Below are 13,881 nucleotides of genomic sequence, written 5' to 3'. Positions count from 1 at the left end.
TTCCTTTGTATTGTTTTTTAAAAGGAGATGTGTACCTGTGTACTTCAGTGGTAATAATAAGCAAAAATGGCAGCTGCATGCAGAGGGTTACAAAGGATTACTCATAGTTCCTTCCATGACACCCTGGAGATACGTTTCTAATTATTTTTTCTCTACATCAGAGGTCCTACAGTGTGAAACCCGTTTAGGGAGACAGAAGCTTATCCTTGCAGAATTTTAAATCCAGTTTATCTGGATTAATAGCTTATTTAAAATCAAGACCTAGCATGTGGGCATTCAAGAATGCACAACAGAAGCTTCTAAACTTCATTATGAATTACCAAAAGTACTAAAGGTAAATTATTTCCAAATAAAAATAACTACTGACATAGATGAAAACTATTTATGTTGTCTGAAAACCTAGATTCAAGGCAGTACTGACCTGAGGTGAAGATTTTGCAGTGGAATTTCCTAAGCCTAGTTTTCCATAGTCTCCATCTCCGAAAGCCCACACCATGGAACCATCTGCTGACACTGCCAAAGTGTGGTTTAATCCACAGGCCACCTGAGGAAATAACAGTACTCAGTAAGGCAAATCACAAGACCTAAAACACACTCCCCCGTTTCTGGGACCCTTTTTCTCCACTTCAGTGACAAACTTGGCTATGTTTCCAAATACCTACAATGGTTTCACAGCATACTACAAATGTTAACCAAAATAAGTCAACAAGAAATAATTCTTAATGTCCATATATAACTTTTTTCTTCAAAGTGAAATCCTTCAAATGTCTGTGGCTAAACCATAATCAGTACGAACGATAGGGGGAAAGTATACCTAACTCAAAAATACTCATTCATATCAAAAAGTATCTAAGGAATGATATAGAAAAAGCCAAAAATATTTCCTTGTTAAAGGACACTCTTGATGTATACAAGACAGAGATAATTACTACTTAGGAGCAGTAGCTACCAGTGATGTTGCAATTCAGCCATTCAACTCAAGGCTACCAGACAGGAGCTATTAGTACCTGTATTTTTTAAGGGTTTTATAGCAAGTGGTATTAGTATGTTATGAAGGGGGGTTTAAAAATATTCACATCCTGAAATAAGGGTTACATTTGTTGGTTTGTCATACAAACAAACTTAAATTGACTTAAAACATGATTTTCACATTGGGAAACAGTTAAACTTATCAATTAGACCATAACAAAATGTACATGAGGTTAGGTACAACTGGTGATCCTGATCTTCCTGAGGGTATCTAAGTGAACACAGAAGAACTGAGAAACAATGATCAGCTAGAATATCTTGATTTATTCCATGCCTGTCCAATCTGATATCCCTCCAGTGCAGTCACTCTCTCTGGAAGTTTTTTGTTGGAGGTATTTCCAAGACCCAGACGACCATAGTCACCATTCCCAAAGGTAAACAGTTTGCCATCTGAAGTGACCACTGCTGAGTGCTTGAAGCCACAAGACATCTAAGACAGAACCAAGGAGAAAAAAAAACTTTTAAGAAGGGAAACTAAGAAAAACGTAGATCTGCCATTTTTGGTATTAATGTAGCAATAAACTTTACATAAACTTCACTGAAAACTGAATCTTCAAAGCCCAACGCTTTTTAAAAAAATTTTTTTAAAAATTTTAATTTTAAAGAGACAGTGTCTTACTCTGTCACCTAGGCTGGAGTGCAGTGGTGTGATCACAGCTCACTGCAGCCCTGAACTCCTGGGCTCAAGCAATCCTCCCACCTCAGCCTCCCAAGTACCTGGGACTACAGGCATGTGCTACCACGTCTGGCTATTTATTTCTATTTTTATTTTTTTGTAGAGACAGGGCCTTGCTATGTTGTTTAGGCTGGTCTCAAACTCCTGGCCTCAAGCAATCCTCTTGTGTTGTACTCCCAAAGTGTTAGGATTACAGGCATAAGCCACTGCATCCGGTCAACTGGTACACTGATCTGCCCAAGTTGCTCTCCTGCTCTCCCAAGTCTGATCTGTCTCAACAGTCTCAGGAAGCCCAAGCTGAACAGCATACCCTGGAATAACTACTGCTACTCTTCAGCTGTGTACAGATGACCTACACTAAATGAGATAATAAATGGGGAAATCGTTTGTAAACTATAAGGTGCTATGCCATTTTACAGTATTATTTTAGAACACTATTTTCCAGAAAATGCAAATGAACTTAGCTTTTGTAACAAAAATAATAGGTTAAAAGCAAAGTTTTCCACTTATCTGTGTATTAAGAAATGTGTGGCAGAAGTTAAACCACACAATATTCCTTCCAAGGGCCTGCAGCACCTCAGTCTGGGCCAACCAGTTGGCTCATGAAAAAGACCATTCTAACCCATACTAACAAGACCAATGCTAACACCAAAGCCCATTCAAACTTCTGACAAGCTCAAGAATGAATCTGAACATCCAAAACCAATGGATCTCTTATAATGACAGTGTAACGTATTTTTACTATATTTTCTGTTACCTAATTTTAAGAAACCTATTCAATAACTAGTATATTTACAATGAAAGGCAAACTTATCCATTTCCTGCCTGACCTGCACCACTTCTTCTCCTTGTAAGGCCTCGATCTGCCTGGGCCGCCGCTGCCTGTCGCTGTTCCCATGGCCAAGTTTACCATAGTCACCATCTCCCCAGCTAAAGACCTCACCACTTTCAGTTAGGGCCATAGAGTGCCCATCAGAACCACAGGAAGTCACCAGCTGGGTCACCACAAAGCCTGAAACAAAACAGAAACCCAATAGGAGTCACTGGATGTTAAAACGCTCCTCTTTACTTGCAGCTGCTACTGAATGCCCTCAATCAAAAAGCACTGAAATGGTACTATGAAAATAAGAATAATTTCATTCCTTTTTTTTTTTTTTTAAGACGGAGTCTCACTCTGTCACCCAGGCTGGAGTGCAGTGGTGTGATCACGGCTCACTGCAACCTCCACCTCCCGGGTTCAAGCAATTCTCTTGCCTCAGCCTCCTGAGTAGCTGGGATTATAGGCACGTGTCACCACACCTGGCTAATTTTTACATTTTTAGCAGAGACAGGGTATCACCATGTTGGCCAAGGCTGGTCATGAACTCCTGACATCAAATGATCTGCCCGCCTCAGCCTCCCAAAGTGCTGGGTTTACAGGTGTGAGCCACAGTGCCTGACCCAATTTCTTTAGTTTTAAATTGAATTTGTAGCCATAACCTGGCAAAACTGGGAATAGTCACCTAAAATAATGATGATGACAAGGAAAAGGAGGATGACAGCAATAGTTATAGTCATTAATGACTGGCTATGCTCTAGCCACTCCCATAAATGCTTTACATGGTTTATCTCATTTTCTACTTTCACATAGAACCTATGAAACAGATACTAACACCCCATTTTTACAATTGGGAAAACTGAGTCACAAAGAGGTCTCGTAGTTTGTGCAATGTCCCAGAGCCAAGGACCAGTAGAACCCACAGGAACCCAGCACACATTCTCATCTCTACTGCTGTGCTCTTCACACCCAGATCACAATAGAAAGAACCTGAGCTTCCAGGAACTTGCTTTGAACTCAGTTACTTGTATGCTTTTACGTAAAAAAACCGTCTGTGCTCTCTTTGTAGGCTTCAGAGTCACTATGAGTTCAGTTAATGAGCAAGCCGGGAGCATGTACGGTGGTTTCTCCAAAGTGTTCTTTCTCCAAGTCACACAGAACTGTGATGAAGATGTCCTTTAAAGTCTTTAGCACATTTGTAGATTTCCATATAAACTGATATTTAATTTTAATGAAACACATGCATGATTGCTACTGCTATTAACATCTGCCTACTTACACTTTTGCAATTTTTAAGCATTTGTTTACAATCTTCAGTGGGTCTCAAAAAGTGTTATTTATATTTCATTGAATTCTAGCATTGTATGATAAGTAACTTGCAATATAGCTTAAAATATGGAAATTAAGGCTGTACACGTGCCTCAACAAGGATTTAAATGTAAGTGAAGACCCGATAATATGATTTTATCTAGCAAAGGTTGGAGAAGGGCAAAGGTTTGTATGACCAAACCTACATTAGGCCATAGGTTCTAACTATCTTTTAACTAAGGAAAATTTTACCTTGTAAGGCTGAAATAACTGTCAGTACATGAAGGTCATCTGAATTTCCTTGTCCTAATCTGCCATAACTTCCTTCCCCACAAGCCAACACTGTGCCATTGGCCTGGATGACAAAGGTACAATTCTGACCACAAATGACCTAGTACAAAAACACAGAATTAAATATTTTATTTTTTATTATATTATATTGCTTCAACATGCAAGCACTTGAAATGATTCCACATATACATAGAATGCCTTTATAATTTTTTTATCCTTTTACTGAAAGGGAAGAGTTGATATAACCATGCAGTCCCTTAACTCCTTGATGACTACAAAACTGCTTATTTAACTAAAAGATGTATGAGATTCATCTATTTAAAAGAGTTTAGAACAACAAAATGGACGAAAGAAAAAGGAAGGGGTAATGGAGAAATATTAAAGACTGGGCTAGAAAGAAGCAGAAACTCATACATAAGAATGAGTCATGCAATCTGGGACTAGCTGAGGTAGAGAAGAGCAAAAGACAAAGCAGTGACCTCGAGAAGGGTTTGGCGCTATGTCGTACCAGGATTATTAGAAAAGGGGAGTGGTCGATAAAATCTGCCTAAAGATCCTAGGAAGTTTATAGCCCCAAAGAGAAAATCACTAATTAGGAGTATCTGAACTGCTAGAAATACATACTGGGCAGGCCTAATGCATCATGATGTTAGTTCATTAAACGTGAAAGAAAAATTTAGAAATTTGTTAAGTTCTTAAGTCTGATAAAAACCACAGCAAGTTTTTATTTGAAAGCTATATATCATGACTTTCTCTAATGATTCCTCACAATAGATTACGAAATGGACAAGCTTTATCCCACAATAAGACAAGCAAAAGAATTAGAATTTTCAGTTCCCATGTTTCTTTTCTATTTTTTACCCTGTTAGTTACCTGTTGGGCCTGTGAGAATGAGGGAGCTGCTGCAGGTACCATTACATTTCTTCCAGCTTCTGCCAGCTGTCCATGCCTACCAGCACCCCATAAGTAGACATCACATTTACCTCCCAGGTGCCAGTCCTAGAAAACCACAATCATCTCAAAATTAGAGTCATCCATTCACTAAAACAGCCATGTACTAAGTACCAAGTGTGTGCCAGCCTGTATGGGAGACACCAGGGTACAAATGCACAAGCATTTAGAATCAAAACACTAACTGAGAATCATCATACAGTTATCTTCATCTTTACTGACCTCAGGTCTGGAAGTTGCCCAAGACATAATTTGTTCATCCATGCCATTAATCCATTTACTGTTATCCTGAAAAACAGGGAATACATAATGATCAATTCTGCTTAGGCAAGATTCAGCGGCTATTAACAACAAAGTGCTCTTCTAATTATTAAGTCTTATTTCCAAAAAAGAACATGGTAATATCATGAGAAATTAAGAGCAGTTTTATAATTATGTCAAACTTGATTTTATGCACTGTCAGTATTTCCCTTTATTATAAACACTTTCACTATCACTATCACTACAGTACTGGTGATTCAAAGCTAGCCATGTGTTTTCTGAACACCCACAGGTAAAAGGTCATGAGCAGGACCCCACACCCCTATAAACTCTTTGTGTAGCTGTGGGCAAATCACTTCACCTTTCTGGGCTTCAGCTTCCTCATCTACAAAATTACAGAGTTGGGCCAAATGGGCTTAGAAGGACATTTTCTGATTACAATATTCTATACTTTTGTGCCACATGACATTTCAGTCAACAACAAACTGCATGTGTGAAGATGGTTTAATAAGATTATAAAACCTTATTTTTATTACACCTTCTATGTTTACATACACAAATAATTACCATTGTGTTACAACTGCCTAGAGCACTGAATACAGTAACATTCCATACAGGTTTGTAGCCTAGGGGTAATCAGACTATACCATATAGTCTTGTGTAAGTAGGCTATATCACCTAGATTTGGGCAAGTACTATGCACTCTATGATATTTCCAGTGTCAAGAATGCCTAACAATGCATTTCTCAGAACATATCCCTGTCATTAAGTGATACATGACTACAGTTACATAATTTTACTCAATTTATATTTATCTGTTCCACATTGTGTTAATAGTTATCTATCCAAATGTTTGTATACATAAATCTTAAGTATACAAAGAGGTTGTTAGATCATGTGCTGGCCTGTAGTCTACACAGGTATTTTATCTCTGTCACAGTTTCTACAGTATACACTCTCAAATACAATCAGAATGAAATGACAATCAGGATGCTCTTTTATATTTTATTTGATGCTAATTAAAGACTTGCTTGAAATGCCAAACAAATTAGAATCTATATGTGGCATATAACCCACAAGATGACCAGGAAAAGATGCTAAGATATTTACAGGTAAGGCACTAACAAAGTACCTATGGACAAAAGAAAGTGAGAAAATATGGGACTATGTCATTGAGAGCTGGCAGGTTTACAAGAGTTCAACAGTGCTTACATTACCAATTCCTGCCACTATAGAGGCCTGCCATCAGATTGAAAGTGACTATCTGAAAGAAAAATATTTTCCACTTCTCTTAACTTCTAGCCATTCATAATAGCAAAGACTTACTAGGGGTCTGCTATATGCCAAATACCCATGATAAAATCTCAGCTGCAAATAATAGCAGCTCACAGTACATTTACCATTAGAAATACAAGTTCATCCTCTGGAACAGGTTCTAGATCTGGAACGGTAAAAGATTCTGGAAACTGGGCTCCATTGGTCAGGGCTTCGGCAGCCTTTATAGTGGTTGAGAAACATTCTAACCAGGCCCATTCATTTGGATTCCAGGATGCAGGGTCAGGGAGACAGTTCTGGTGGTGTGGTGGCACTGGAGGGTTACACAACAGCTGATCCAGATGAAGTCCCACAGCAAGGGAAGCCAAGCATTGCATATAGGGGCTGTGAACAAGCTGGTCGCCACAAACCACATGAGGCTAAAAGAAAATACAAGGATGTTATGTCGAAGAGTTTGTGCCAAATATTCTAAATTAACCTACTGTAGTCTGAAAGTCTGGAGTCTTATTTTTGAAGTTTACTGTTTAAGCTTTTTGCTAGGAAATAAATTTAGATTTAGAGTTGTACAGACAGTACCGAGAATTGCTGTATACCACCCAACTTTATCTAATGTTAACATCTTATACAACCCCGGCACATTTATCAAAACTAACAAACTAACATTGGTACAATACTAACTAAACCACAGAACTTGATTTGGTTTTCCTCAGTTTTCCCATTAATACTCGTGTTCTGCTCCAGGATCCAATCTAAGATATCACACTGCATATAGTACACTTTCATCACGGTTTTTCTTGATTGGAAAAAAAAGCAGGTAACTATTAAACCACAGAGATCTGTTCTTCTCACTTTCCTCCTTTACAAAAGAATCCTGGTAGCTATCAAAGGAAAATCCTTTCTTCTTCCATGGCATTCCCTAGTTGTGGAGCCTGAGTGATTCAGAAAAGAAAACTTGAGCAAATAGGTTAGTGAAATTAACTGGGTGTGGTAACAGCTGATTACATTAATGTAGTTTGGCAAAAAAAGAAGAAGAAAAAAAAAATCAAAGAGTTCTGCTGGGGTCAGTACACTGTGACTACTGAGGGCTGGAAGACAGGCTACTTTAGGATCACTGTCTGGACAAGTTCAAATGCTATAATTCCTCATTCCAGTATTCAATGACCCTACTCAATTAATTCAACATAGCTCTTCCACTAAATTTTCCACAAAGATTTATCCGACAAGTGGAGACAATGTTCACTCTGATACCCGCATCCATCCCTATCCCTCAACTTTGGAATGGCCAAGCCATATAAAAATAGATATATGTGTGGGTCAGAAAAGGGAAGATGGTATTCTGCTGCATAGGTATTTTAAGAAGCTTTGGAGTGAATAAATCTGAAAAACAGTAATACAAACTTGGTGTTTGTTTGTTTCCTTATTTTACTCTGGTGAAAATAAAGCAAGAATAGACTTAGGGTTGCTGAACAACTCTTTTAGGCATGACTTACCTTCATTTGATTCTGCCCAAATAGCCCCACTTATTTTCCTCAGACCTCATGCTCTTAAGGGATAAGTTCAAGGCTATAATCAAATTGAAAGCACTGGGTATCTGTGGATGTCTAGGAGTGAGTGTAATGAGTTACCTTTTCGTAGGCATACTGTTCCTGAAGCATCATGGGGAGCCGCTCCAGAAATGCTCTCATGCAGGGAGCCATGTTCAATCCCAGAACACCCTGCTGTTTCAGTGCTGTCCGACAGGTTGCCAAAACGTGATTGGCAGCTGCCCATTCTGCTGTACAATTCACGACCAAAACATCCTGGTTGAAAATAAATCATGCCACATGATAAATTTGTTTAAATAAAAAATAATGCTATCACCATTTCATCTGTGAAATTCCTTCTAGTAACTGGGACATCTTTGCTTTTTGGATACTGTATATCCAAAAAGGCTATACTTTTAATGCCTATGGAACTTCAAAATATCCTAAATTTTGTCTAAGTAAAAAATAATGAGATACAATAAAATTTGTGAACTACCTCAGATTAGCTGGTACTTTAAAAGGAAGTAACGTCAATTATTAACTATTTCTTCAGAACTTGCAGAATAAGGTATCTAGTATATTTCAAAAGTCATGTCTGACATGACTACAAGGATAGCTGCAAAAGAGGTAGCACTGCTTTAACTCTGGCTCTATGGCTTATTCTGCACAGGCCACTACTGCTTAGGGTCTGATTCTACATTTTACTTTCAGTAGAACCTTTCATGAAGGTTTACAGCTTATTTTAACATCATTTAACCACATAAAATGTAAATTAAATCGGCACATTGGCTCTAATCTTTAAGGGTATGAAAAATAATACTGTAGGGAATAATGTTATATCATAGAATTACTTCACAGCAGGGGACCAGCATTTTTCCTAGAATATTAAATTTGAAAGCCAAGATCTATTTTGTATGCTTAGTTAAATGGCTTTGCAATGCTGCTTCTTTCCAGGGAAAATTTGTTTGAGATCGTTTTTTTTTCCTGTGGGATGGGCTCTTGCTCTGTCGCCCAGGTTGGAGTACAATGGCACAATCTTGGCTCACTGAAACCTCTGCCTCCTGAGTTCAAGTAATTCTCCTGCCTCAGCCTTCCAAGTAGCTGAGACTATAGGCATTTGCCACCACGCCTGGCTGATTTTTGTATTTTTAGTAGAGATGGGTTTCACTATGTTGGCCAGGCTGGTCTTGAACTCCTGACCTCAGGCAATCTGCCCACCCCGGCCTCCTCAAAGTGGTGGGATTACAGGCATGAGCCACTGTGCCCAGCCTTGAGATAGTTTAGTGCTATTGTCAAAAATCATGGCAGAAAGTCAAAATCTACTTCATCACTTCCAAAGGAAATGAAATTGTTCAACATCTAAGCACTGTCGCCGAAGCATGGGGTGTAGTAGAAAAAGTTAAGCAGAAGACTTAAGTTCTAATTCTCCTTCTGCTACTAAATAGTTGGACTGTTTTGGACAAGCAGTAATCCCTCTGGATATCAGCTTTCTCCTCCATAAAGTGAGGTGGTTACATTATGATTTCTAAAGTTCCTTACAAGGTTACACCCCATCATTTGATATAACTACAATATTACCTTTGATCTATTTGAGCAAGCAGCTACTCCAACTTCTGGAATCCATACTGTGGTCTGAATAGCTCCAGAGCCTATCACAACAGTTTGCAAGACAGAGCCATCCTAAAATGAGATATATTTACCAATACAGATCATTGAACTTTAGGTATAATTTACATTTAAGTTTATACTTCACATTGACAAAAACATATTCTAAAGTCTACATTTTAGCTAAATTCAGCAATGTCCAATCACATACCTACTACCTCATTTTCTAGGACCCAGCTGATTTTAAAAATACTTATCATTAGTAAGAAAAATGTAAGGGCAGAGCATTCTGAAAGAAGTTTCCTCAGCATTCAAGAGATTACTATATAAAATGTTTCTAGGATTGGTTAATTTTTATCATATGTGTTTAAGTTAATGTCAAAATATTCCTTAACATATAAATAAAATCTATGCTCTTACCCTTAAAGACCAAATGTTCATGAGCCCACCTAGTCCACCAGACACCAGGGCCAACCCATCAGAACTAAAGGCAACAGTCCGAACAGGAGTGATGTGTCCCCGCAGCTGATAAACACACTTGGCTCCTGACGATTTCCTACATCCATCCTGAAATTCATTATTTTTAACATGCATTAAAATAAAGATAAATTATAAGTTCAAGATTTATCATTCACTCTTGGAAATTTTATATTTCAGAATAAAATTGGCAAGGGGGAGAGAATTTTCCTCATAAGGGATCGTTAGCTTGACTGAATCAATAATAAAATATTTGATTCTCCTTTGTTGAAGCTGACTTTCATCTTTTTTAAAAAAATATATTTCTAAACTAGTTTTCCAGTCTTCAAACTACAGAAATAACATCTCAAAGTTCTAATTATCCCTCAGAGACAGGAAAATTCTGACTACTTTGTAACCAGTGTTTTATTTTTCAAATTTTCACTTCATGTAATTTTCATTTTTATACCCTAACATTTGTGAACTGCACATGCTGACTCTACATAAATAGATTTCTCTTTTTGTCGGCTGATGGTTCTGTCTGTCACACATTTGTTCTGCAGGCTTTAGAAGTGACATAGGTAAGGCCTGTCTATAGGGTTACCCTCCAGCACAAAGAGTAAAACCAGACTTATCTGTAGTACTCCTACCTCCACTGCTGTGATATTCTGTGATATTCTCCTATTAGTGAGTTGGCTACTCCTTCCCTCCCTCTTCACCCTTTCTCTCCACCCTTAAGCTCCTTCTTCCTTTCGGTTATGATAACATCATACTAGATATATTCATTACCCAAAGATGATGTAAAGTGTATTTCTTCCAAGGATATCGTGAGCAAAAGGAAGGCAACAGAAGTTACAAACTGGTAGCTCAGAGATGCAATCTGACTGGCCACTCAGTGTTTTAAACAATTTTAAGTTAGGTGCCAATGTTCAATATTGGGAGATTTTACTTAAACATTGGATTCTTAGCATCTACAGAAAAAAAATAAAACAATCTGGTAACAACAGGCTCTTAATTCTGGAAACTGACAATCAGCTGTGTGCCTTTATATAAAGCATGTATGCTTCTTCGTTTTTTTTCTGGTTTTGTTTTTTGCCCTCTCCAAACCTTCTGACCCTAGCCTCATGAATTTATGTTACTTGCCTAGAGGGCTCTCTAAATATATAAATTTGTAACTTCTGTTTAATGTAAACAAATCATTCTCCATAGCAAGGATTCTGGCATCAGCTGGAGATTCTTTGGATGGATGTGCTCCCATGGAGTTTCTGCTTTAATGTACTAACAACTTATGACTTGTCTATCTGTAGTATTAATTATATCCACTATCACAGTAACACTCACCACTTAATATGTATGGAATATCTCATTTGACCAAGTAATTATGGTATCTCTGATTTATAAAAAATTAAGCTAATTCAGGATGACAATTACTTATATTTCCCAATGGATCTTGCCCTTTGGGATATGGTAATGATTTTTTTAGTAAACAAAGGGAGAATTACTTTGATGTAATACATTTTCCATAGTTTCAGATAAAGTCTTCAAAAACATCAGAATGTTACCTGGCAATTTGATTCCTGGTCCCACCATCCTTCTGCACTAGTCACACTGGTCTGTGTAGTATCTTGCGGAATGCGCCAAACACATACTAAACCACTCTGACAGCCACTTAAAAAATTGATTACATAAAACCAAAACAAGTCAATATGCATAAGCAAAAATATTTCCAAATTGCAATCAGTTAAGATCTGACAGAACCACTACATTATTTTTTAAACTTATTTGTAGTACATACAATCTTTTACAAGAAATATAACCGAGGCCAATATTCTAACAACATCACACCCAGAGATAAGGAGATAACATTACCAAGTTTCACACTGGACAATTACTGCTTTTTCTTTTCTCTGAGGTAATCTTTTTTTTTTTTTTTTTTTGAGACGGAGTCTCGCTCTGTCACCCAGGCCGGAGTGCAGTGGCGTTATCTCTGCTCACTGCAACCTCTGCCTCCCGGGTTCACGCCATTCTCCTGCCTCAGCCTCCCGAGTAGCTGTGACTACAGACGCCCGTCACCACGCCTGGCTAATTTTTTATATTTTTAGTACAGACGGGGTTTCACCGTGTTAGCCAGGATGGTCTCAATCTCCTGACTTCGTGATCCGCCTGCCTCGGCCTCCCAAAGTGCTGGGATTACAGGCGTGAGCCACCGCGCCCAGCAAGGTAATCTTATAATGTTACACGTTATAAGAATAGTAACTGGCAATAAACTCTTTAAGACTACTGAGAAGCCACACTTAATGCAAATAACAGTCTATACCAATATAAAAACTAAGACGCATAGATGCAAATTGACAACATACGTAGCCATCAGTAACTGCAGCTTGGATCCTTTCCCTGGAAGGCGGCACCAAGCAATGCCATTTACAATAGAGGGATGGCAGAGTGAATGTAGACAGCGCCAGCATCCTGAAATAGAGCTCCAGAGTTTCACACTGTCTTCTTTGGCACATGTCATAAGAATATGACCTGTAGGGTCCCACTTCATGCTAATAAGAGTATCCTTAAAATGGAAGGAAGAGAAAAAAAAAATCAGAGTAATGTTTCCTTCACAAATACTTTAAATTCAGTAATATATAACCTATGTTTCTTAGCATCTATATTTCTATAACTCAATTATTTTGAAATCAATATTTTATGCAAATCAGATGCTACCATATCATTCCCAATCACTAGACCAACTTACCCTTTAATATAGTCTGTGTCATATATATTTGCTGCAGTTAAAGCTCAACAAATGTTAGTAGGATGAACAAATTATGAAATTCTGACTAAAAAGGGATTAGTCAGATAAATTCTGACTAATGCTATCTCTCATTAGCATGTGTATTTATTAAGAGTTATCCTTATTGACTGGTAATCATTACAGTATGAAAAAGAAGAGACTTAAAACAAAAGCACCCCTCACACCTCAACAGCAAACACTTATAAGAATCTGGGATATGTTTTGTGTTTATATGGTTGTGATCATTGTGCTCTTCTGATTTTATTTTTATTTTTCAATCCTCTTCCACACCTTCCAGCTTCCTGGTTTCATGCATTTATGCTATTCGCCTAGATGGTCCTGTAAATATCTGAATTGGTAACTTCTGTTTAAGGTAAAAAAAAAATCATTCTTCATGAATGGAATTTCTGACATTACTGGGAGGCATTCTGACACCCTGGGAGGTACTGGCTTTACCTTTAAAGCCATCATTCCCAGGGTGTTGGCTTTACTCTTTCATGGCTTATTTATTTTTACATAAACTTATCCATGTATATCCACTCTCCAAAGATTTTGTGCAATAATAGAACATTAAGTTATAACTGACTGACGTAAAAAAATTTTAAAAGAAACTAGTATCAAGCAATAGTAGAGTAATTAAAAAAAAAAAAAAAACCAAGAAGGCTGGGTGCCGGGGCTCATGCCCGTAATCCCAGCACTTTGGGAGGCTGAGGTGGGCGGATCATGAAGTCAGGAATTCAAGACCAGCCTGGCCAGCATGGTGAAGCCCCGTCTCTACTAAAAATACAAAAAAAAAAAAAAAAAAAAAATTAGCTGGGAGTAGTGGCAGGCACCTGTAATCCCAGCTACTCAGGAGGCTGAGGCAGGAAAATTGCTTGAACCCAGGAAGCGGAGGCTGCAGTGAGCC

At 38.0% G+C, this 13,881-nt stretch overlaps 1 protein-coding gene across 11 annotated transcripts in view; it reads right to left on the bottom strand.

The window, feature by feature from the left end:
* Window positions 1-13,881, bottom strand: part of HERC1 (HECT and RLD domain containing E3 ubiquitin protein ligase family member 1) — a 221,373-nt gene that overhangs the window by 19,708 nt on the left and 187,784 nt on the right. For all 11 annotated transcript variants that reach the window (XR_004185128.1, XM_009210354.4, XM_003901041.5 and 8 more), the window contains 12 exons: window positions 12,553-12,752; window positions 11,755-11,860; window positions 10,157-10,303; window positions 9,710-9,811; window positions 8,234-8,407; window positions 6,734-7,027; window positions 5,295-5,360; window positions 4,995-5,120; window positions 4,083-4,221; window positions 2,536-2,717; window positions 1,304-1,459; window positions 422-544 (listed from right to left, as the gene is read on the bottom strand). Coding sequence is in view for 10 of the 11 variants with exons in the window: in XM_009210354.4 (XP_009208618.2) it covers window positions 422-544; window positions 1,304-1,459; window positions 2,536-2,717; window positions 4,083-4,221; window positions 4,995-5,120; window positions 5,295-5,360; window positions 6,734-7,027; window positions 8,234-8,407; window positions 9,710-9,811; window positions 10,157-10,303; window positions 11,755-11,860; window positions 12,553-12,752 (1,815 nt within the window). In the remaining variant the exon portion in view is untranslated. The remainder of the gene's footprint in view (window positions 1-421; window positions 545-1,303; window positions 1,460-2,535; window positions 2,718-4,082; window positions 4,222-4,994; window positions 5,121-5,294; window positions 5,361-6,733; window positions 7,028-8,233; window positions 8,408-9,709; window positions 9,812-10,156; window positions 10,304-11,754; window positions 11,861-12,552; window positions 12,753-13,881) is intronic.

Source organism: Papio anubis, chromosome 7 (genome assembly GCF_008728515.1).
Source record: "Papio anubis isolate 15944 chromosome 7, Panubis1.0, whole genome shotgun sequence".
Taxonomy (NCBI): domain Eukaryota; kingdom Metazoa; phylum Chordata; class Mammalia; order Primates; family Cercopithecidae; genus Papio; species Papio anubis.
The sequence above is the reverse complement of the archived record's forward strand: the minus strand, read 5'-3'. Positions and strand labels throughout refer to the sequence as shown.